This window comes from Rhipicephalus microplus, chromosome 2 (genome assembly GCF_043290135.1).
Source record: "Rhipicephalus microplus isolate Deutch F79 chromosome 2, USDA_Rmic, whole genome shotgun sequence".
In the NCBI taxonomy this organism is placed as follows: Eukaryota; Metazoa; Arthropoda; class Arachnida; order Ixodida; family Ixodidae; genus Rhipicephalus; species Rhipicephalus microplus.
This window is the reverse complement of record NC_134701.1, coordinates 273,372,376-273,395,452: the sequence shown is the minus strand read 5'-3', so window position 1 is coordinate 273,395,452 and position 23,077 is coordinate 273,372,376. Positions and strand designations below refer to the sequence as shown.

Here is a 23,077-nt window from a genome sequence, read left to right as displayed (position 1 = left end):
GTGTTGTACCAAGTCTAACACGCCCAATTCCACTGTCTCTTGTGTTACTCCACGTATAAACATTGAGAAATGTGCAATATCATTGTGAAACAGTTTCTCCTCACTCGAAGGTCATGGGCTTGATCCCTGCATTTCGATAGAGGCGCTGAACCCGTGCACGTCGGACGATAGTGCACCTTGAAGAACACCACACGTTCGAAATTTCGGAGCCCTCCGCAACGGCCTGTTTCGTTTCATTTCATTTATTTTCATTTATTGATACTGTCAGCCTTTTGCGGGCTATTACAGGAGTGGAGTTGACTCATATAAAACAGAAATGTGCATAAGAGAAACATAAGAAAAAGAACCTTCACTACTGGAACAAATCATTTCAGAGCACATACAAGAAATATATCATAATGGCTAAGCATATAGTTTACAGAGAAGTTAGTGAAAAATAAGAAAAGAGAGCATCACTGCCGAAATACACATCATATTTTGCGCATAATAAAACACATAATAAATACTATTATTGTTTCATAACAATAACGTGGTTATGGTACGCAAAGCCCCAGTTATATTATTATTATTATTATTATTATTATTATTATTATTATTATTATTATTATTATTATTATTATTATTATTATTATTATTATTATTATTATTATTATTATTATTATTATTATTATTATTATTATTATTATTATTATTATTATTATTATTATTATTATTATCCTTCGCTCCCTTTTAATCCCGAATGTGCCAGCCTCTGTAACTTATAGATTGGCTTGTGGGCCGGGAAAGGAGCGTACGTTGCCTCCTCATCTGACCATGCAAGAAAGTTGTAGCGTCATCATCACCAGCCCCCCCCCCCCTCTATTTTATATAAGCTTTTCTCGTTGTCCAACGAATGCAATGTCTTGCGTCGCGTGCTTCCGACGAACCGCTGAACGTTTATTGACAAACGATGCCAGCTTACTTGTGTAACGAGGGCTGGCGTCACAACACGGCGTCTGGCTCAGAGTCGCACACAGTGTCGTGCTATAACAGTTAGTGCCAGCGGTATTAATAGCAGTAGTAGCATCAGCATCAGCAGTAGTAGCAATAGTTAGTAGAGGTAGTAGTAGTAGTAGTAGTAGTAGTAGTAGTAGTAGTAGTAGTAGTAGTAGTAGTAGTAGTAGTAGTAGTAGTAGTAGTAGTAGTAGTATCTGAAACAGTTTGGATGATCGTGTCTGTCATTTGACCGATGTATATCGCGCGGTAGAAACCAGAGCCGACAACAGACTAGGACAAGTGCAGACTATCACTTGAAAGTTTATTTATCCCGCACCATGAATATGTATGACAAACAGGAAAAAAAAGGAAAAGTTTGCATTGTAATAAGCAACGAAATTTGTACACCCGAAGCACGAGGCAGAATAGCAGATTCATTAAAGCCGCGTGTAACTACGCCAAATACTGAAGTTCATTATCTAGGAGAGCAATCGATGGTTTGCTCACGCAATTCTCAGGTTCCCGCGCCATTTTCTCTGCTTCAATAATCTTCAATGATGCAATCAGGGTTTCTGGGCTTAGCATGTCAACAGGTGTGTTTGCCATGCGCAGTTCATAAATACGGTTGTGTTCCATAAGCACAAAGACGACCGTACCCGGATGATCATTGAAGCAGAGAAAATGGCGCTGGGACCTGACAAGTGCGTGACAAAACCATCGATTACTCTGCTAGACAGAGAGCTTCAGTACCTGGCAAATGACACACGTTCATAAAGAATCTGCAATTCTGCCTCGTGCTTCAAGTGTACGAATGTTGTTGTTTGTTAAATTAAATGCTAAAGTTCTTGTTTTCTTTTCCTTGATATATATATATATATATATATATATATATATATATATATATATATATATATATATATATATATATATATATATATATATATATATATATATATATATATATATATATATATATATATATACATGGGAACCAATGGAATGTAAATAAGAAGAAAGAAAAGTGGGTGAAAAAATAACCAGCCGTGAGCAGAAATCGAACCTACGACCTTCAAATAACGCGTTCGACGCTCAACATCAATGCTCAGCATCGAACGTGTTATTCGAAGGTCGTAGGTTCGATTCCTGCTCACGGCTGGTTATTTTTTCACCCACTTTTCTTTCTTCTTATTTACATTCCATTGGTTCTAATAACTTCCCCTGTACATATTTTGGCATTACTGTCTGTTAGATCTCATTAATATTGTGTCAAAACACGGAAAAACGAGCCCTTAGGTATACACTTCTTTCCCTTATATATATATATATACATATATATATATATATATATATATGTGTGTGTGTGTGTGTGTGTGTGTGTGTGTGTGTGTGTGTGTGTGTGTGTGTGTGTGTGTGTGTGTGTGTGTGTGTGTGTGTGTGTGTGTGTGTGTGTGTAACTTAGCGGTTGTCTTAGTTTTATTTCCAACAGTTTCAATCGGTGGACCAGTCTTCTTCAGTTCTTCAGGGTTTGTGAGGGTTGTGAACTTATTCACAAACCCTGACGAAGATTGGTTGGTCCACCGGTCGAAACCGTTGCGAATAAAACCAAGACAACCACTAAGTTGTGTCTCTTCTCTACCCAAGTACGTTTGGCCCATTAAAAATATTTCTTCAGTATATATATATATATATATATATATATATATATATATATATATATATATATATATATATATATATATCGCGCTGATAGTCGGTGCGTCTCCTTGTGTTCGCTTGCTGTCCATATTTTATACCACGCAGTATACATCAATCATGAATCACCAACTGACCCGACTGTACACTTTAATTAGCTATATGTAATTTGCCAACTTGGTTTTCGTTAGAAGTCCAAAGTGATGACTTCTGGTTCTTTTTACAGAAAAATGCCTTGGATATTCCTAATAAAAGCGCAGTCTACCAACCATGGTCGCTCAGGGTACCTGTGACCGGGTCGTGTTGCCTAATTAGGCGGTCCCCATACGTGGGGATAGTCTGGTAGCGCGGGGTCTTCCCTGTGCCTTCTCTGGACCGAACTAAAGTCAACTCGCCACCACCAGTGCCTGTTAGTGCTTGAAACAAGGCACTGAAAATGTTGCTTCGTGTACATTACACCACAGCGATAAGCGATTGACAACAGTTTTTATCAAAAGTCGATGCGCATATTTCCGCCACCAAGCTCCAGATCAGACAGATCTCGAGACGTTGTGGCTTCAAACGAGAACATTACGCAACCCAGTACGCATAAATAGCATCTACCCCGAGCTCAAATACATCCTGATGACTCGTGTAAGCAGTGTAGCATAAAAGACGCCACCTTATAACATAGTTTACGGGCGAGCGCTCAAATACAGAATGAAAATTCAGTCTGTTCAGAAGAGTGTGGTGCGAAGTCACGCTGATCGACTTAGATCGGCGAGATCAAATGTGGACTATCCGGCGGTCGCGGCAGGTGGCTGGGAGACAGTGTCTCTCCATCTTCCTTGGTGTGGCCTAGGCTCCGGCCTCAATTCACTGGTTTGGAGAACGTTGTTCACTCACTCACTCACTTACTCACTCTACTGACTTTGGTGCATCTTTACCGACATAAAAACAGTAAAAGTGTAGACAAGCACTTACACCACGGTCCACAAAGTTTTGGAAGTTCCGCACGTACACGTATTCAATAAAATCCAGGTCGTTCAACACGACGAATGGTGCGTCGCCATTGAAGAACCTGCGCGAAACACGAGAAGTTCTGCATTTCAAAACAAAATTGCTCGATTTGTCAGATATTAATTGTTGGGTGTCGGGAAAGTTACACCGTCATTCTTAAATTGATACAGCGTAACAAGGAAAACGAAGGGACCCTCCAGCCCGCCAAAAGAAAGTTTGTATTTCATTGCGATCTCCCGTGGAAACAGCGCCGCAACTGATCGTTGCACAGCCTCGAAAAACACGCAGCCGTTAAAACAAACAAAGCTGCCATAAATGAAGACGTAACACTGAATTATTATGTGTTCAGCTAGCAAACGGTTGCCTACAGCCGTGGAGCGCATGGCTTTGTACGCTGGTGCCGTCCGTAACTCTTATTTCTGTGTTACTACGGGCACCCATTCATACTTAGATAAAAGCATAAGAATTTGTCATGCAGTATCGGTACGTCTTTTGTCAGGTCGGTGTTGCTGTCTGCACATATTTTGCGAGAAACGGTGGCTGAAGCTGTTGACGGACCGCGTCAGACAAGTGTGATTCTAATTGTATGTCTGCTACTAGAGCTGCTGGTGAAAGTAAACCCGCAGTGGAGCTTGAGTTTTCACAAGGAGGAATAAATTTGCTAGAGGTGAACACAAAGGTAAGTCGCCCGAATGACTACGTGGCCGCAAGCGTCGTCGTCTGGTTTTTCTGTGCGTGTGTGAGTGTGTGCATGCGTGTGTTTATATATGTGTGTATGTGTGTGTGTCCTTCAAAAAGTACTAAGCACGCACAGAAATAATCATTAAAGGTTGTTACAGTATTTGTAAGCAGACCAAACAGCAGCCAGGAAACCTTACCTTACGAGAAATATATCATGAGCTTCTCAAACAAACGCCCGCTAAACCACACAATACAAAAGGCATGCACAAAATCTGTGAATCAAGTCACAGTAACGACATTGCTCACTGATACTTACCGACAGTTAACTGCAACAAATTTCGCAAATTAATTTTATTGGAACACTTTGCACCGAGTGCGTTCCGCTGTTAATCATGTATACTGAGTGCGACCAGAAGCACAATAAACCTCATTACTCGTGTAAGTCTATTGTATTAATTAGGAAGAGCATCAGTCCATAACGTGTCCTAGCATGTCATAGGAGTGTCAAAAGTATACTCACCCGAATACGTTTCCATACTTTTTAATCCATTTGCCAATAACCTTGTAACTTTCCTAAAGTGTAACAACGAAAAATTGTGATTAGCGACATCTCATATTACTAAAACTTCGTTTATCATTTAAAAAAATTACAACCATATATTTCTAAAATATTGCCACCATCACCTTTTTTATAATATGGTTGGCTCTTGTATGATTGCAGCAAATTATATTATTCGTTCTGTACTGCACCATTGGCTGTATCGGTGGCTTTGTGGGATGGTGCTGGATTGCTGAGCCGAAGGTGACGTGATCGATATCCAGCCACAACGGCAACATTTTGATGGCGGTGAAGTGATAAAGCTCCCCCGTATACTTTTATTTAGGTTCATTTTATTATGTTTTTCTTTTTATTAGCGCCTGTTTATCGTGCGGCAGTAGTTAAATAAAGCGAGAGTTCAGTGTCCTGTTACAGAAGCTCAGCCGGTTGACATTTCCGGAGTCCTCGGCTTCAACGTCCCATTAACATTTTGTGTTCTCAGTGCATGAAAATTATTATTATTATTATTATTATTATTATTATTATTATTATTATTATTATTATTATTATTATTATTATTATTATTATTATTATTATTATTATTATTATTATTATTATTATTATTATTATTATTAGAGTATACGAGTAGAAAAAATTTGAAATCCTGGCATCAACAGTTAAACAAAATCTTCAGTGAGAGTCCAGTGCCAGCAGCAAGCGAATAGGAAAAAACTCGCACTGTAGGCTAAAAAAAAAAATGAACGCACAAGTATTTACAAACTGCAAATAAAGGGCCCCTCACCAGCCTCGAAAAATACAAAAACCAGCACATCATTCTCCCCCCGCGTTTCTCGCCTGTCTGGCGCTCTTCGTGATCCCGCGTGACCTCACCACCCCACGTTCAAAAACAAGGGAGTTAATGAATATTTACCTTTCGTTGAGAGGATGAAGAAAAAGAAGCCGTCGAAAAAAAAACGCGTGAACTCTCAAAAAAGGAGAGAAATCAGAAATCGTCCGCCATGGACTGTTCTAACTGCCATGTGTAAATAATGTAAATATAGTCTTGTTTCTTCAAATGCCGTGACCAGTTATTTCACAAAGTCACTTTGTGAAATAACTGGTCACGGCATTTGAAGAAACAAGACTATATTTACATTACTTGTAGACACGTTTCGTCAGTGTGCGATCCCAAGTGGAGACCTAAGAAAGAACACGAAGGGTCCGTAACTGCAAACAGTCTGCATACCAGCTCTCATTCGTACGTGGACTCTGATGTCTTATTGCAAACATTTAGGGCATTGGTAATAGGAAAAACTCAAAAGGTTGATATTCGTGGCATTGTGGACAGCGGAAGCCAGTGTACATTTATTTGTGAAGATGTATCCAAGACGCTTGGATTGAAATAACTTGGATCGTTCAATGTATACAGCTAAATGTACTTGGACAGACAAGTTTTGTTCCGAGACAACATCGTGTCGTCAAACTAAACTTCACAGTCAGTATGACACGAAGGAGTACCTCTTAACCGCCATAGCAGTACCATTCGCCTGCAAGGATGTTGTGCAAGTACCAGTCGACCATGACTTTGTCAGAGACATCGAAATCGAAGGCCATCTCCTTGCTGACAAGTAGGTGATACCTGGCATGGCTGCGGTTCCAGGAATCTGCCTTTTAATCGGTGCTGATCAGCTTGGGAAATTCATGTCGGGAGAGATGAAGCGATACCACGGACAGAAAAGTTTGGTGGCGATGGGTTCTGCCTTTGGATGGATGTCGCAAGGGCCACTTTTTTTTGACACCTCTTTGGAATGAGCTCTCAACGTATGCGTCTTGCGACTTAGTACGTCTGCTGAATCTACTGACGAGATTCTACGGAGGTTCTGTGACTTGGTGAGCATCGGGATTATGCCAGCCGAGAGAACTCTGACCTCAGAAAAAAATAGGGTACTGGAAAGATTTGAACAGGAGGTTACTTTCTTCAATGGTCGCTACCAAGTCATGCTTCCGTGGAAAGAAAGTTGTGGAGAACTAGATGATGAAGTGATGAAGTGGCTGAAGTATCTGGGGGAAAGGATGAAGAACAATCCAGAGTTTGCTGTCGAATATGATACCACCATCAGGAACTATGAAGATGGGGCATGCCGAGAGAGTACCTCATCAAGTTGTGGAGCAAGCAGGTCGAATTTACTACATGCTGTATCATGCAGTTGTGGGAACCGAGTCCACGACAACTCGGGTAAGAGTAGTTTTCGACGCATCCTCTCACAATCGTGATTCCCATTCCTTAATGAGCATCTCGAGGAGAAACCAAAGCTACTAGCCGACTTGCTTACTCTTCTCATACGCTTTCGCTTCAACCGTGTTGCTCTGACAGCTGACATAGAGAAAGTCTTCTTCCAGATTAGCGTAAAAACAGAAGACCGAGACTTCACCTCACTTCACTTTATTACCTTAAAGACCCTACAAGGGGGTGTTACATAAGGGGTGGGTTGTACACAGATGTAACTAATGCCACAATTTATTAACAGGACAGGTACATAGATACACTTTGAACAAAATGTGATGGACAAGTGATAGAGAAGATGTCACGGAGAAGGCCATTTCATTCTGCAGCTGCGCGGCAGAAAAGAGATGCAGAAAAGGTTGTGGTGCTGGAACGGGGTCGGGCGACTTGAGGAGGATGGCCTGAGATTCCTATGGTTCAGAGAAATACCCGCTGAGAGTAAGGCTGAGCCTGAAGTAGAGAAATGGTGCATGACAAGGGCTCCTTTTGGTACCGTATCAAGTCCATTGCTGCTCAACGCCACACTACATCATCACATGAAGGCAGTGAAAGGTCCAAAGAAAGAAATGGCCAAGCGGCTTGCAGCATCATTCTATGTTGATGACCTTCTTATCGGAGCCGAACATGAGGATTTAGCAGAAAGAATATACAGAGACGCAAACGCCATTATGGAACGAGCAGGAATGCGTTTGAGGAAACGGTCATCAAATTTTAAACTGCTGAGAGATCTCATTAGTACAGCTGAAGGAGACGGTGCAAGCACAGCAGTTGTCAAGATATTGGGGCTCTTGTGGGATCCTCGGACAGATCAGATGACAGTAGCGGCCAAATCAGCGTTAAGGTTCTTGGAGAAGGGGCAGGGACCTTGTAAGAGATATGTGCTGCGAGCGGTGTCAAGGATATTCGATCCACTGGGAATGGTTGCACCTTTCAGCATTCAGGCCAAGATATTGTTTCAGGAGCTGTGGCGAAAAAGGCAGATTGGGACGAAGATTTGCCTCCGGATATTACTGTACAGTGGAAGAAATGGTGCTCAAATCTGCAGTGCCTTCCTTGTATGACTATCGCACGATGGATGAAGACTGGGCTAAGAAGTCACTCTATGCAACTTCACATATTTTGTGATGCTAGTCAGAAGGAATATGGAACTTGTGCATATTTGAAATTATTTGATGAAGAGAATGTCGCTCATAGTCACCTTATTATGGCGAAGTCGCGAGTGGGCAGAAAGTGACTTTGCCAAGACTTTAATTACTTGGCACTTTGCTTGGAGCAAGGCTAGGGAACTTTCTGAAGGATGGTCTTGATAAATGCAGGTTGGAAACATTCTTTTGAACAGGTTCCAAGGTCACAATACATTAGATAAAGGGATTCGCAAAGAAATGAAAAGCTTTTGTCGAAAATAGAGTGACTGAAATTCAAGCATTGTCTAGGAACAGCGAATGGCGACACTGCCCCGGTGCGGATACTCCTGTGGATTACCTCACACGCGGAGTGCCATTGTATCTTCTCAAGACAAACACATTGTGGTGGACAGGATCACCATGGATAACAGAAATGGAGGATATATGGCCCAAAAACAGTCCTAAAGATTTGCCTAGTGATTATGTAAACTTAAATGAAGCTTAAGTCGTTGTGCAAGTTCTACATGTCAGAACATATATGCCTATTTTTTATCTTTAACATCATTCATGCTTGACGAAAGTATTACGAATAACTGCCTGGGTATTTCGTTTCATGAGAAGTTGCAAAGATTCAAATATCAGAGGCCAAGCGCACCCTACAGCCGAAAAAAATCTGCGACGAAGAAGATTAATGGGTCAAGGTGGTTCAAGAGGATGCTTATGTGGAAGAAATCTGCCAAGTTGGAAAGGAACAACGGCTGCATAACAAGTCTGATATAGCAATGCTTCATTGTTTTCTTGACAGAAAACACCGGTTGCGTGTAAGAGGACGACCACAATTTTCACAGTGTCTACATCCACATGTTCCGCACTCGACTTTTCTGTAGCAGTTCTTGGCCAGATGCCCTCTTATGGTGCATCGATAACATCACTTCTCGGCAGCCAATTTATTCAACTTTTCTTCGTGGGTAATACTGCTGTCACAAACTGGAGCTGCGTGCTTTGCAGACCCCCAAAACAGACAGTCATTATCCTTGGCTTTCGAGTAAGACTGCAAGACCGCTGCTGTTGGTAGAATAGCGTTCAAGTTCTTTTAGATGCGGAAGCATCTTATACTCGCGCCTTGTAGTGCGCCGTCCGCGCCGTCCGCGCCGTCCGCACCGCTTCTCGAACATTCGACAGCTGACGCGCGCGCATGCGCCGTCGCGCCGTCGCCCACCATCTGTGCCGCGCGCGCTTCTCCTTCGAGAACATTCGACAGCTGACAGCGCATGCGCCGTCGCGCCGTCGCCATCTGTGCCACGCGCGCGCTTCTCCTTCGAGAACATTCAACAGCTGACAGTGCATGCGCCGTCGTGCTGTATATATACTCAAGGTCGGCGCTCGCTCGCTCAGTTGCCGCTCGTCGGTTGGTTTGTACGGCGCGTCGACGTCCAAGGTCGCGGTGAAATGAATTCCAACGAATCCACAAACACAATGATCGACGTCCCTTCGACCAGCGCCGTCCTTTCGCATACGTGTGTACGTGTTCACTCATTTAACACCCCCTCCTACAACCACGTTAACCAATTTAGCCATCGACCCAAGTAAGTCGCAATTTAAAACCCTATTCACAACCACGTTAACCAATTTAGCCATCGACCCAAGTAAGTCGCACTTTAACACCCCGTTCACCAATTATATGCCCCGCATCCTCCTCAGTGTTCCCCCGAGGGAAGCTGCGGGCAATTTTTTTTCTCTTTGGGTGGACGGGTGCCATTCTTTCCTTTAAATTCGTGAGCTTCACTTCTTTCGCGGCTTTCAACTTCCACGCGAAGGTACTTCAGGAGTTCTTGCAATTCCTTCTCGGCTGTGGCTGTCGATGATGAGTCATGCTCTTGTTGTCCCGAGCCTGCATTGTCTGTCGTAGATGGTGGTGGCCTTAGGTTGGAATATCTCCGGTAATAACCAACGACAATGTCTGTTGGCAACGGCTTCAACAAAATATCCGTCATCATAGTTGCATAACTGGCAGGATTGACGTTTAATCCTTTCAGACCTCTGATGTGACACTGCACATAATCCAACAGCTTTCAAAGATTGTAGACGTCTTCCAAAAAATCAACTGCTTTTAGAGCGCGCAGTCGGCGTAGATGGTCCTGTACAATATGACGGTTATCTCCGAAACGACTTTTCATAATCTCGATGGCATCGTCGTAGCACTCAGCCGTCGCTTGCAGCCCAGAAATCGCGGCGGCTGCGTCCCCTTCCAGAAGAGCTTTAAGTTAATGAAACATTCTCCTTTTGCCAGGTTTTCGTTTTCCTCAACAGCGGTTCTAAACAACTCCCAAAACGAAGGCCATCAAATGTCTGCAGCTGGAGTGTGGGAAGCTTGATTTCCTTGCGTGGTGTGCGATCCTCGGGCGTCTGGGATGGCCTTGCAGGTAGAGACTGGGTTGTCGTAGGACAATGGATCTGACGCTATTGCCACTCCCGACCCTTCAGCTGTCCCAGCATTTCTAGCGCTGCGTCTTGATATGTCAACACAGCTTCAAACTCTGTAGCGAACTCGTCCTCTAGAATAAGCTCTTCCAGCTCGGCGTTAATTTTATCCAAATCTGCGTTGTTGCCTTGTAGCCGTTCAATCAAAGATGAAATCTTTGCACTGTCAGCACTTTCCGTTATGGCTTTGGCTTCATTGATGAGACGCGTATTTATCTGTCGTCGTGCCGCTCACTTCTCTTTCAGCGCTCTGGCGCGTTTCATCTTGCTTCAACAATGCGTAACCATGCTGACCTCAATCGACTTTTGTTGTCACGGCGAAAAGCAGCGGAATATGCCCCTTCAGGATTTCCTTTCTGGCTTTTTTTTTTAAGGTTGCTGCTGTCTACACGACGTGCTGCCTTCCGTTCGAAGGTCCCCGAGGAGCAATGGTCGCATGTATTGTCCCAATGAATACTCCGGATCGGTTTCGGCACCACTTTGACAAGTAACTGGTCACGGCATTTGAAGAGAAAATTGGCAGATCCCACGTAAAGTGGAAACCGATACTATACGAAGCACCAGTGAGAAAGGTTACTTTAAAATGATCACAACGTTACGAGGTGGAGGTAAATGATCCCGTACATGACTTCCGTGTGATCATTATCGTGTTTAGATGTGTTGTATACCTTTGTCATCTATTGACGTCACGTGATACCAAATTTAGTATATGTGGAGCTAGCGAAACAACCGCGAGCACGCTATGAGCGTGGTATGTTGTCGTGCCCCTACATGACACGCGTGTCAGGATTATCATGCTTGCACCAGTCATATATTTCGTCATCCATTGACGTCACGTAACATTAAATTTGGTATATGTGTAGCTATCAAAATGGCCGCGAGCGCATGATGAAGGGCCCAATATACTCCCATGTAGCGTAGACGTGCGCGCACGCTGGGCACAGCGACGCTATGTTAGCAAAACGCGAGCACTCATAGTCTGACGCCAGGTGCAACCAGCGTCCGTCGGCGCGGCCCGACGGTAACCGGCGCGAAATTCTACATGATGCATTTCGCGCTGATGTCATAGAGTAACATTACTCTATACCGATGCGTTACCGAGACAACACTAACCGGTGCGAAATGCTACATGATGCATTTCGCGCCGATGTCATAGAGCAACATTACTCTATGCCGATGCGTTACCCAGACAACACTGCGTCTTCCTTTTTTCTTGACAGAGGGACGCTGGACGCGCTTAAAGGCGTATGCGTGAAAGCAACGAAGCGTGGTGCGCGCCTGCGAGTATATGGCAGGACAGGTGCCTGGCGTGCCAACGCCGGCGTGACGCGACGAAATGAACGCCGGAGAGCACGCGCCCCACGTCACGTCGAAATGTATTGGCCCGTTGACTGTGGCATGTAGTCATTTTCTCACATGAAACGCATCTCATGATTACTTTGTTTGCACCAGTCACATTTTTCCGTCATCCATCGGCGTCAAGTAATTTCAAATTTAGCATAGGGGAAGCTAGCAAAACGGCCGCGAACGCATCATGAGTGTGGCACGTAGTCATGTTGTTACATGACACGCATGTCGGGATTATCATGTGTGGATGTGTCATTTACTTACGTTGTCCGTTCACGTCACGTGATACCGAGTTTGGTACATGTGAAGCTAGCGAAACGGCCGCGAGCGCATCATGAGCATGGCATGTAGTTATGTTGCTACATGACACGTATCTCATGATTATCATGTTTGCACCAGTCACATACCTTCGCCATCATTTCACGTACAGTAACACCAAATTTGGTATATGTGACGCTTGGGAAACGGCCACGAGTGCATCATGAGCGTGACATGTAATCATGGTGTTACATGACACGCATGTCATGATTTTCATGTTAGGGGTTGTCGCTTGTGTTCACCATGCAATCATGTCTTACCATACCAGTTATGCAACATGCCATGTGAACGAAACCACTGCAAGAACTTCAGGACAATTAAATGTAAATCATGACATTCATGACGTACATGTCATGATTTTCATGTTATGACTAGTCAAATATGTTCTTCATACAGTCATGTTATGCCATATCATGTTTGGTATCGATACCATTATCGAAAAGGACAGTAGAGTTAAAAGTCGTAGGCGGCTAGATAGATAGATAGATAGATAGATAGATAGATAGATAGATAGATAGATAGATAGATAGATAGATAGATAGATAGATAGATAGATAGATAGATAGATAGATAGATAGATAGATAGATAGATAGATAGATAGATAGATAGATAGATAGATAGATAGATAGATAGATAGATAGATAGATAGATAGATAGATAGATAGATAGATAGATAGATAGATAGATAGATAGATAGATAGATAGATAGATAGATAGATAGATAGATAGATAGATAGATAGATAGATAGATAGATAGATAGATAGATAGATAGATAGATAGATAGATAGATAGATAGATAGATAGATAGATAGATAGATAGATAGATAGATAGATAGATAGATAGATAGATAGATAGATAGATAGACGGACGGACGGATGAATGGATGGATGGATGGATAGATGGATGGATGGATGGATAGATGGATGGATGGATGAATGGACGGACGGACTGACGGATGGACGAATGGATGGATACGCTCGAAGTCGCCGAAGTTCACTAAGAAATGCTTCGCATTTAAAACGAGACTATTTTACATTATTTACCCATTGCAGTTAGAACAGTCCATGGCGGACGCTTTCTTTTTTCTCGTCTTTCTTTAGAGTTCACGCGTTCTATTCGACGGCTTCTTTTACTTCATTTTCTCAACGAAAGGTAAATATTCAATAGGAGTGGCTTCCCCGTGGCCTTCACCCCCTTGCACACAAGCTATGTATTGTGAACTTGTTAACAGCACAATACTTGAGGACCAGGACAGGCAAGGAGCAAAAGAGAAAAAGAAAAGACAGTGCCATCTTTTCTCTTTCTCTTTTGCTCCTTCCCTGTCCTCTGTTTCAAGTGTTCCGCTGTTAACCAGCTCACGGTGGATCCCAACCAACTGGCCAAACTTACCGTCTTAAGCTATGTATCTTCGTACACATAGCTCGTGCGTACTCATACTCACATACATACTCAGACTCAGACTCGCAGCTCCATCTGAGTTTGAGTCCGTCTGAGTCGACTCACGAGTGAGATCGCCTACCTGTGATCCTCCTCGCCACTTATTTCTTGCGTGAACAATGTCACTGCTAAGCGCTCGTGCCTATCAGGATATCTCGCGTCTCGGCTACACGCTGTTATCGCCGCTAGCGCAGTCGCAGACTCACAAAATGAAGTGGAATTGATCGCGCACGTCAGTCGCGTGCGACAATGAAGAAGAATGGGTGACTGCGTGCCAACGCGGCGCAGGAGACAACGAAAGGAAAAACCTGCGCTTAAGAGACGAGGACAAGAACGTACGACAGACGATGAGTAACTTACAAATGTCGTTCTGTCTTATCCTCGTCTCTTAAGCACTGTTTTTTTTTTCATTTCGTTATGCTGCACCAACAGGCCCAACGCCATCGAGTTTAGCAGGAGACGAGTCACGTAATATTTTGCATATAAAGATCAATCGAGAGCATGTACACAGTAGGCGTCACAGAAGCCACTTTCTGCGTTACGAAGTGTGCAAGAAAGACGAGAAATGGCAGGAGAAAATAATGCGCTCGTGTTTTGCACATTGAGGGGCTGTGGAGGGGTAATTTAAGAAATCAGGGGTGAGGATCAGATATCGCCTGTGTGAAGGCTAGCGAAGGCGAACAGAAAGCCTCTTCCACATCTTTGAACGTGGGGTGGGGGAGAGCCCTTTCAGGCAAAAACAAGATTGTAAGTAGACCGCCTAAAGAAACGTCCAAAATAACGAGACCAATAAGTAGCACGACACTGTGTTTGACATTCATCTTACCATGGAATGGTACTCTGCGAGGTTTCCCCATATAAGGTTCGGTTCCGGGCCTGGTATGCCCAACTTCTTGAAGTAGTTGAAGTGCTTTCGCCGCCATCTAAAATTTGTAGTTAAGGAAGCACGAGGACTGGCCAAATCCGTGTACTACCCATCATTCCCTGGGTTGCTGAACGATCGTAGCACCAGCCCCTCTGGTACCTGACATGGTACAGTTACTTTAGGAAACTCTATGGCCTCCCCCCTCACACTCTTTCATTAATCACGTGATACCCTTCTCGCATGCGGAAACGAACGAGCAAACACGTCGCCCCCGCAGCGAGCACGAGTGTGACCTTGGCCTCGGAAAGCGCGCTCGTGCGTCACGTCATTCACATTTCACACCGATAGGCAAGACCATCTCGCATCGCCGTTCTTAGTAGCAGCACGAGCCCCTCCCTTATAGGAGCCCCAAGACCGAACGGTCGTAACCTCGTAACGGCCAGCCCCACAAACAGACCAGCATGATGAAGTGGATAGAGAGGGGATAGAGTCGGCAAGCACGCCCACTTCAAAGAGTACAATTCCACTGCGAGTGTCATGCGCCAAAGGAAAACAAAAAGACATGGCACAGTCAGTCGAATGTCCACAGGTTTTCGCCGAACAAACATTGGGATTTACAGTGTCTTTTAATGTTGCTTGCGTATTCCGTCACAATTTTTCTTTTTGTTAGAATAACATATTAGTAACGACAAACAAACAAGAAAATGTCATGTCGGAATAAGGAGAAATAAACCTATTTCATAATTGCGTTTTCGTCTTTGTTTTGTTTCAGTTCTACCGATACACAACACAATTTTGTATAGTTAAATTAGACACTAAACACTCTAACTAAACAACCAAATAGCCCAACGCAAGCGCGATGCCCTCAACAAGAGCAAAAAAAGATAAAAACCAGTATTTGCCGTAGGTCATTCTATTCTTTGTCTCAGATACATAGGTCTACTCAACTCCTATGTTTACGGCTCTGCCATATAGCAAAGCTATCTCTTTATTGTTAGAGGAGATAGAAGGGACAATGATGGATTTCATTGTGCTTGTTCACTCATGTGAAACGTCTCAAGTGCTTCTCTCCGTTTTTGATTCGCCTTTGCCAGTAATGGTTATGTCGTCAAGCAGCGGTCGTGGGTCACAATGACGGCAATCAAGAGCAAGGTTACCTTCTCCTTGAGAGTTTGGGAACAAACAGTGCTCGCACATTAGGTCGTAAACGGATCGATTGGTTTATCCTATATACCCCTCGCCACAAATCCGCTGAATATTGCGTATGACTGCCATAGTACAGTTTGAAAATGTATACACATGCTTTACCCACCGTGGTGGTCTAATGGCTACGGCACTGTACTGCTGGCCAGAATGTCAAATTTCATTGGTGACGAAATGCCAGAGGTCCATGTGCTTATATTTAGGTAAACGTTAAATAACACCAGTTAGTCATAATTTCTGGAGCCCTCCACTACGGCGTCCCTCGTGCATTGTTATGGGAATGTAAAACCCAACAATTAATAATGTTAACCTGCTTGGTTTTGCAGCCGCCAACCATCATTTCCGCACTTTCTATGTGCGTGCACATTTATGCCGTAGTTACGTTCTGCGGGCAGCACTACTTGTACTACACAGTGCCTGTCAGGAACTTTCTTGATAACGAGAACATGTAAAAATACCAGAAGTATCACTGCTGAAGCCTTTGTTCCTCGCACAGTGTTTTGCTATATTATTATTGTTGTTATTATTATTAATATTATTATCATTATTATTATTATTATTATTAGTAGTAGTAGTAGTAGTAGTAGTCTAGATGAGCGAGAAGTCATCGTACTCGAATTGTTTGGTTATTTTTATGTTTCTCACTTTAAAAAAACGCTATAGGCCTGCGTGGAACACGTAGATCAGTCATTCCGAAGGCTAAAAGAGCGGCCTTGCGGCAGTCCTTTATAAATTCTCTTCACTTACAAGGTACCCGCTGCACCAAAAATCACCAAAATTTTTGTTAGGTAGAGAAGCTTGCCCGCTGCTATTATTTGCTGTTCTGAGGAGAAGTGAGGTGCCCGCAACTCATGTGTAAAGCACCATTGGCACCTTGTTAGTGCAGTGGTTCATGACGGTGAATAATTATGACTGAGTCCTCTTCAATAGGTTGAAATCATTAAACGACCCATTCGTTACGCCATTCACCTCGCGTAATGTCACGTTCTTATTTTACTCCTCTACCACGCTGTACTACGTGCGAGATTCTTCACTCAACATGACGCCAGTACAGTGTCTTCTGGCGAAATAATTTCAAGCTTTGACTGGCTCTGTAGTAGAATACTCTGTACTACATAATTGATTGATTGATTGATTGATTTGTGGGGTTTAACGTCCCAAAACCACCATATGATTATGAGAGACGCCGTAGTGGAGGGCTCCGGAAATTTTGACCACCTGGGGTTCTTTAACGTGCACCCAAATCTGAGCACACGGGCCTCGACATTTCCGCCTCCATCGAAAATGCACCCGCCGCAGCCGGGATTCGAACCCGCGACCTGCGGGTCAGCAGCCAAGTACCTTAGCCACTAGACCACCGCGGCGGGGATACTCTGTACTGCATAGAGGGCCCTGGTTGAAATCGCCTGCGATATTGATTTTTTTTCTCACGATTGTGGCTACGAACACCGACTGTGGCAACGGCGAACAGCAATGCCACCAAAATAGGCTGTTCTGGTGACCTCATAATATCTTTCGCTGTGAACGTTTTACTTTACGTCTCACCGACACGTAAACGACACGTTATGTTTGCGCTCATGTCTGATCAGCAGCAATAAACGTGAAATTTATGAAGGCTTCGAGCGACGGTTTTGAAGAATTCTCTCTCGCAGCGCTTAGGAACCATCTCAAAATGAAATGTATCGCCAGTTTCAAAGTTTTCTACTCACACGAGCAGCACTGTCACGATGTACAACGAGAGAGCGAGGAGTACGGCAGTCACCAACATGGCGGCCGTAATGGGCTGTTCAACGCTCGGCGTGCGAATGCTGCTTGCATTACTTTGCTGAGCGCGTATGTGTACTCAGGATAACGAAGATACGCACTCGAGCATGCATTCCCCCCCCCCCCCTTTTTTTTTGCTATAGTGGTTGTTATCGTACGACACGTGGAACAACGTTCACATCTCGTCTACAAAGCACTATTGTTGAGCGATGGTTTCGCATGGTATTTTTACACAATAATCAGCTGTTTTTGTAAGGCTGAGAGGGATATAGAAATGTTGTCAACAAAAACTAGAAGTCCTTTTCTCTATCGCTTCCCCCTCTTTCTGTTTGCCTTTCTCTCTACCTTCCACTGCGCCTCCTCTTTCTCATTTCCATCTCTCTCTCTCTCTCTTTCAGTACACAGTTCAGCCTGAGAGCAAGAGCCGGTTGTTGTACATGGAAAGCAGATTTCAGGCATGCGACCGTCAGCATACACTGGCGATATCCAAAATCGTGCTGAATATTCTAAAACAAATTGATGGCTTTCCGAAGGTGCCTGAGTACCTGTCACAGATGCTGTACTATAGTCATGATACCCGCAGGTCCCGGGATCGACTCCCAGTCGTGGCGGCCGCATTTTCGATGGAGGTGAGAATGCGTGAGGTCCGTGTGCTTAGATTTAGGCGAACGTTAAAGAACCCCAAAAAGTCACTCCCAAGTCTTCCACTACGCTAACTGTCATAATGATATGGTGGTTTTGGGACGTTAAACCCCAACAATTAATATTGTACTCATGATTATGAAGGTCATGCTTACAAGTCTTACGGCATGATAGTGTGTGGCTTATGGGTCGGTTCGTTGTTACTCGAGAGTGGAGAAACTTAAATGGTTCACTTTGTTGTGGACAGGGAGTAAAGTGGCGTCGCATATAAGCTCCTCTTTCGCTTCGACAGCGTACGCAAGTGACTTGCCTCGCTTACGTTACGTAAGCGGGGAAGACAATGCCTTTTGGGGGTGAAGCTTCTTAAGCCGTGGGCCGTGCGTCCGCGATCTATGTAGTAGGAGTAGTCATCGCCGTAGTAGTAGTAGTAGTAGGTAGCCTCTTCCACGGCCGGGCTAGTGGAGTGACGCGCACGCATCCTTTTCAATTGGGGAGGAAACCTACGCACGTTAATCATAACTAAAATAAATGGTTGTTTCTGATGAGATAGCTTACAGATACGAGTATTGGTGACTTAAATTCAAATAAAGTTTGCCTTGAATTTGATACTTTCTGAAAAAAAACTTATATCAGAAGGACGCACTTTGAGCACCATCTGACCAGAAAGGGTTGCCACGTTAAACTCGCTGGGTGTAACCTCATTGGTTCTAGCAATACTCATGTTCATGTAAATGAAGCCTGTTTTGTCATCATCGTTATTGTATGTCTAAGAAGAAAACGTTCCATTGAATTGTTATTGACATCTGTGACAATAATGTTTTTTCTTAACAGGTTTAGCGAGGATTGGGTCACAGTGCCATGAAAATATAGTGAACTAGTATATAGCCCCGAACTATAGAGGCGGTGAAATGTGCGAAGTAGACACAAAGCGCAGGCTGTAAGAAAGTGCGCGAGTGCCACTTCTCGTTTAGTCCTTGGAATGTTAGCGGGATGGCGGTTCTTCTATATGCTGAATATATGATGAAAAGATGCGAGATGGTGGTAGTTGGAGTGTTCAGTAGATGGGCGGGCGGACAGACAGACAGATGCATGGACGGATGCATGGACGGACGCACAGACGGACGGATAGATGCACAGATGTAGGGACGCACGAGTGGACGCATAGACAGTCGCACATACAGACGCACGAATGGATGAACGCACGGAAGGACGCTTTGTTCTAGTCATCATCATGCTTTCCGTGGATATGCAGTGATTTGTTGTTGTTGTTGTTGTTGTTGTTGTTGTTGTTGTTGTTGTTGTTGTTGTTGTTGTTGTTGTTGTTGTTGTTGTTGTTGTTGTTGTTGTTGTTGTTGTTGTTGTTGTTGTTGTTGTTGTTGTTGTTGTTGTTGTTGTTGTTGTTGTTGTTACAACGACGCCATCGAGAGCACAGCGGGATAACACTTCAGAGCAGAATTTGGTAATGTCACCTGAAGACAATGAAGCAGATTAAAGATAATCTAAAGGCGCAATGGACATCAAAAGAGCACCTATTCTTATCGGAGGGTCCCCACGACCCTATTGTTATTATTTCACGTTATGGAAGACAATCTCTGTGATATGCTCCGATTCGTTCGTTAGTCATTTCAAGCTCTTTATTGGCAACCTGTTGGCTAATTCTTTTGAACAGAAATATACCACCATTGAATGCCAGCAGCAACACCTGATCTTTCCTACGTCTATACTGTGAAGTTCTCTTAAAGCAAACCTGTTTATACTCCTGACAGCCCACAACAGCCTTTCACGGCGTTACCCTACCTTGCTAGTCCGTCTATGCCGTGGAGTGGCCTCCTACAATTGTTATTATTCGGGATCGCTGATAGCCCTCTACATGCACTGTACGAGTGCATCTATCCCCTAAGAGCAGCCCTCTCTGCTCCACTAGACCGGCTAGACAATAATTGCCCTTTCACAGAAACCAAAATTTGACTGCACTGGCCCAACCGGACTTCAGAACAACGCCATGAGGCCATTGCTGCAGAGCTCTCTCTCTCTCTCTCTCTCTCTCTCTCTCTCTCTCTCTCTCTCTCTCTCTCTCTCTCTCTCTCTCTCTCTCTCTCTCTCTCTCTCTCTCTTTCTTTCTTTCTTTCTTTCTCTTTAGGAAAACTGCACTGAACTGCACATTTCACTGTCCACTGACATTGATGTTGTGAAGTACTTGATCACTGTCATCGTAAATGACGATTCTGTACCTTCGCAAATACAGGGCAAGTCACTGAAAATATCCTTTAATAGACGTCCCTCTATCATTGCATTGCCTCTCTCTCTCTCTCTCTCTCTCAATAACATAACTGTTTTTTACCGTTACTAATATTAAAAAGTGTGTTGTGAAACAGAAGCTTTGTTTTCGTTTAAATATCACTAATATTGTAAATGTTGCACGCGGCACCTTCTGTTTTGGAAAAAAAAAAACTCAAGTTTCATGCTTGATGTTGCAGAACTGGTATTCATTTTACGGCATTTTTGCCCACTGGGTCTCAGAAACTTTAATATAGCCGATGAAGATAACTTTATAGTAAATTCAGATTTTTTATATCGTGTTTACATTTACCCGATTCTTGTCGAACCTGACGTGGTGGTTTAGTGGTTTTGTACTGTGTTGCTGACTCAAAGGTCGCAGAATTGAATCCTGATAGCGGCGACTACGTTTTGATGGAGGCAGAATGGTAAAGCCACGTGTACTTACACTGGTACGCAGGTGAAATAACCATAGGCGGTCGAAGGTTTCGGGGCATTCCGCTACGGCGTCTCTCATAATCATATTGCGGTCATGGGTCGCGAAACCCAAAGAATTATTATTATTAATATTGACCAATCCACTAAAAGGTATAGGTGCCACTTATGAAGCATCGTCATTATCAGCAGAAGGCGGTCTCTTTGTTGACAATCATCAATGGCAGCAGCTGTTGCCGTTTCGAAGAAAACGTACTTCGAATCTTTGAAAAAATTGGAAATTCCACTAAGCACTCTAAATATTCTATTATATAGGACGGCTTCATTGCACTATAGTAACAAGAAGGTCGGCAGGGCGCTCTGCAAATTTTTGGGTGATGAAAGGAACCTACTTTGTTAATTCCTTTATCAGCTTGAATTCTATTATATTTTGAAAAACTATAAAAATAATCATTTATTGGGAATTATTACTTTTTATTACATAAAATATTTATTTATTTAGTTCCCCATTTATTTCTTGTGGCTAAACTTATAATTTTATATTTTTCAAATGTTCCACTCCGCCTTTCTCTTGCTTGGTCTTAACTTGTCTTTACTTTTTTGTTACCTCGCGAAAATTGCTATTTTTGATATGTCTCGAGAAAGTAATTATCGTCAGTTTGAAAATTACGAGAGCATGCGTTGCAGCATACGAAATGTTGCACAATGAAACGCTCCTTAGAAAATATATGTGTTAGAAACATAAATAATTTGTCGCGAACACGAATGTGAAAAGTGTGTAATATTTGGTTTCCAGCTGGTAAACAGTGCATTAAAAAAAATCACAGCATATCCACGGAGTGAATGATGATGAGTGGGGCGAAGCGTCCGTCAGCCCGTCCATGCTTCCGTCCGTTCGTTCGTTCTTGCTTCTGTCCGTCCGTGCAACCATCCGTACGCTCATGCATGCGTCCGTCCATCTGTCCGTTCATCCATCCTTCCGTCCGTCTTCTAGTCTGTCGGTCCATACGTCTGTACGCCCATCTAGTGAACACTCCAAGTACCACCGTCTCGTATCTCATATTCCCTATGGCACATAGCCGCTCCGCGCGTCCGTCTATTCATCCGTCCGTTTGCTAGTCTGTCTGTGTCCGTCCGTCCATGCGTTCATCAAGTGAACACTTCAAGTACTACCATCTCCCATCTCACATCCTCTGTGGCACATACCCGCTCTAGAGCGGGTATGTGCCACCAGTGGTTACGTACGACAACGGAGGATGGACAGACAAACATAATATATGCCAAACTATTCTAAACAAAGAAACTTCGGAATATACATTTTGAGGATAAATGACCCAGGAACAGTATAATGAATAAAAAATGGCAGCATATCCACGGAGTGAATGGTGGATAGTGGGGCGAAGCATCCGTCCGTCCATTCGTTCTTGCTTCTATTCATTCATGCGTGCGTCTGTGTGGCCGCCCGTGCGTCCATCCACCTGTCCGTGCGTGCGTCTGTTCGTGCGTCCGCACGTTCATCTGTGCGTCCGTTCCTGCTTTCGTCCATGCATCCGCTCCTGCGTCTGTTCATGCGTCCATCCATCCGTGCAGCCATCTATGCGTCCGTCCATGCATCTGTCTGTGTGTCCGTTCGTCCACCTATTCAACACTCCAAGTACCACTATCTCGCATCTTTTCATCATATATTCCTCATATAAAAGCACCGCCATCCAGAGGACATTCCAAGGACTGAACGAGAGGAGGCACACGCACACTTTCTTACGGCTTGCGCTTCGTGTCTACTTCCCACCTTTAACCACCTCGAATTCATGGTATATACTAGTTCACTCTATTCATGGCACTGCGGCCCAACGCTCGCTAAACCTTTCTGAAACCTAAAAGGTTACGCTCAGCGAGTATAACGTAGCAACCCTTTCTTGTCTTCTGTGCGTTGTTGAACAATAAAAAATTCGCAATGTGCGCGTTAAGTAAAAGCCGAATTCTCCTTCTCTCATTCCCCCTTAGCAGCCATC

The 23,077-nt window shown here is 43.7% G+C and overlaps 1 protein-coding gene across 1 annotated transcript in view; it reads right to left on the bottom strand.

The window, feature by feature from the left end:
- Positions 1–17,758, bottom strand: part of LOC119169956 (cytochrome P450 3A14-like) — a 37,544-nt gene extending 19,786 nt beyond the window's left edge. The window contains exons 1-4 of the mRNA XM_075881835.1: positions 17,657–17,758; positions 14,706–14,802; positions 4,868–4,920; positions 3,631–3,727 (exon numbers count right to left, since the gene is read on the bottom strand). Coding sequence (XP_075737950.1) covers positions 3,631–3,727; positions 4,868–4,920; positions 14,706–14,802; positions 17,657–17,715 — 306 coding nt within the window. The 5' untranslated portion in view covers positions 17,716–17,758. The remainder of the gene's footprint in view (positions 1–3,630; positions 3,728–4,867; positions 4,921–14,705; positions 14,803–17,656) is intronic.
- Between the last annotated feature and the right edge of the window lie 5,319 nt (positions 17,759–23,077).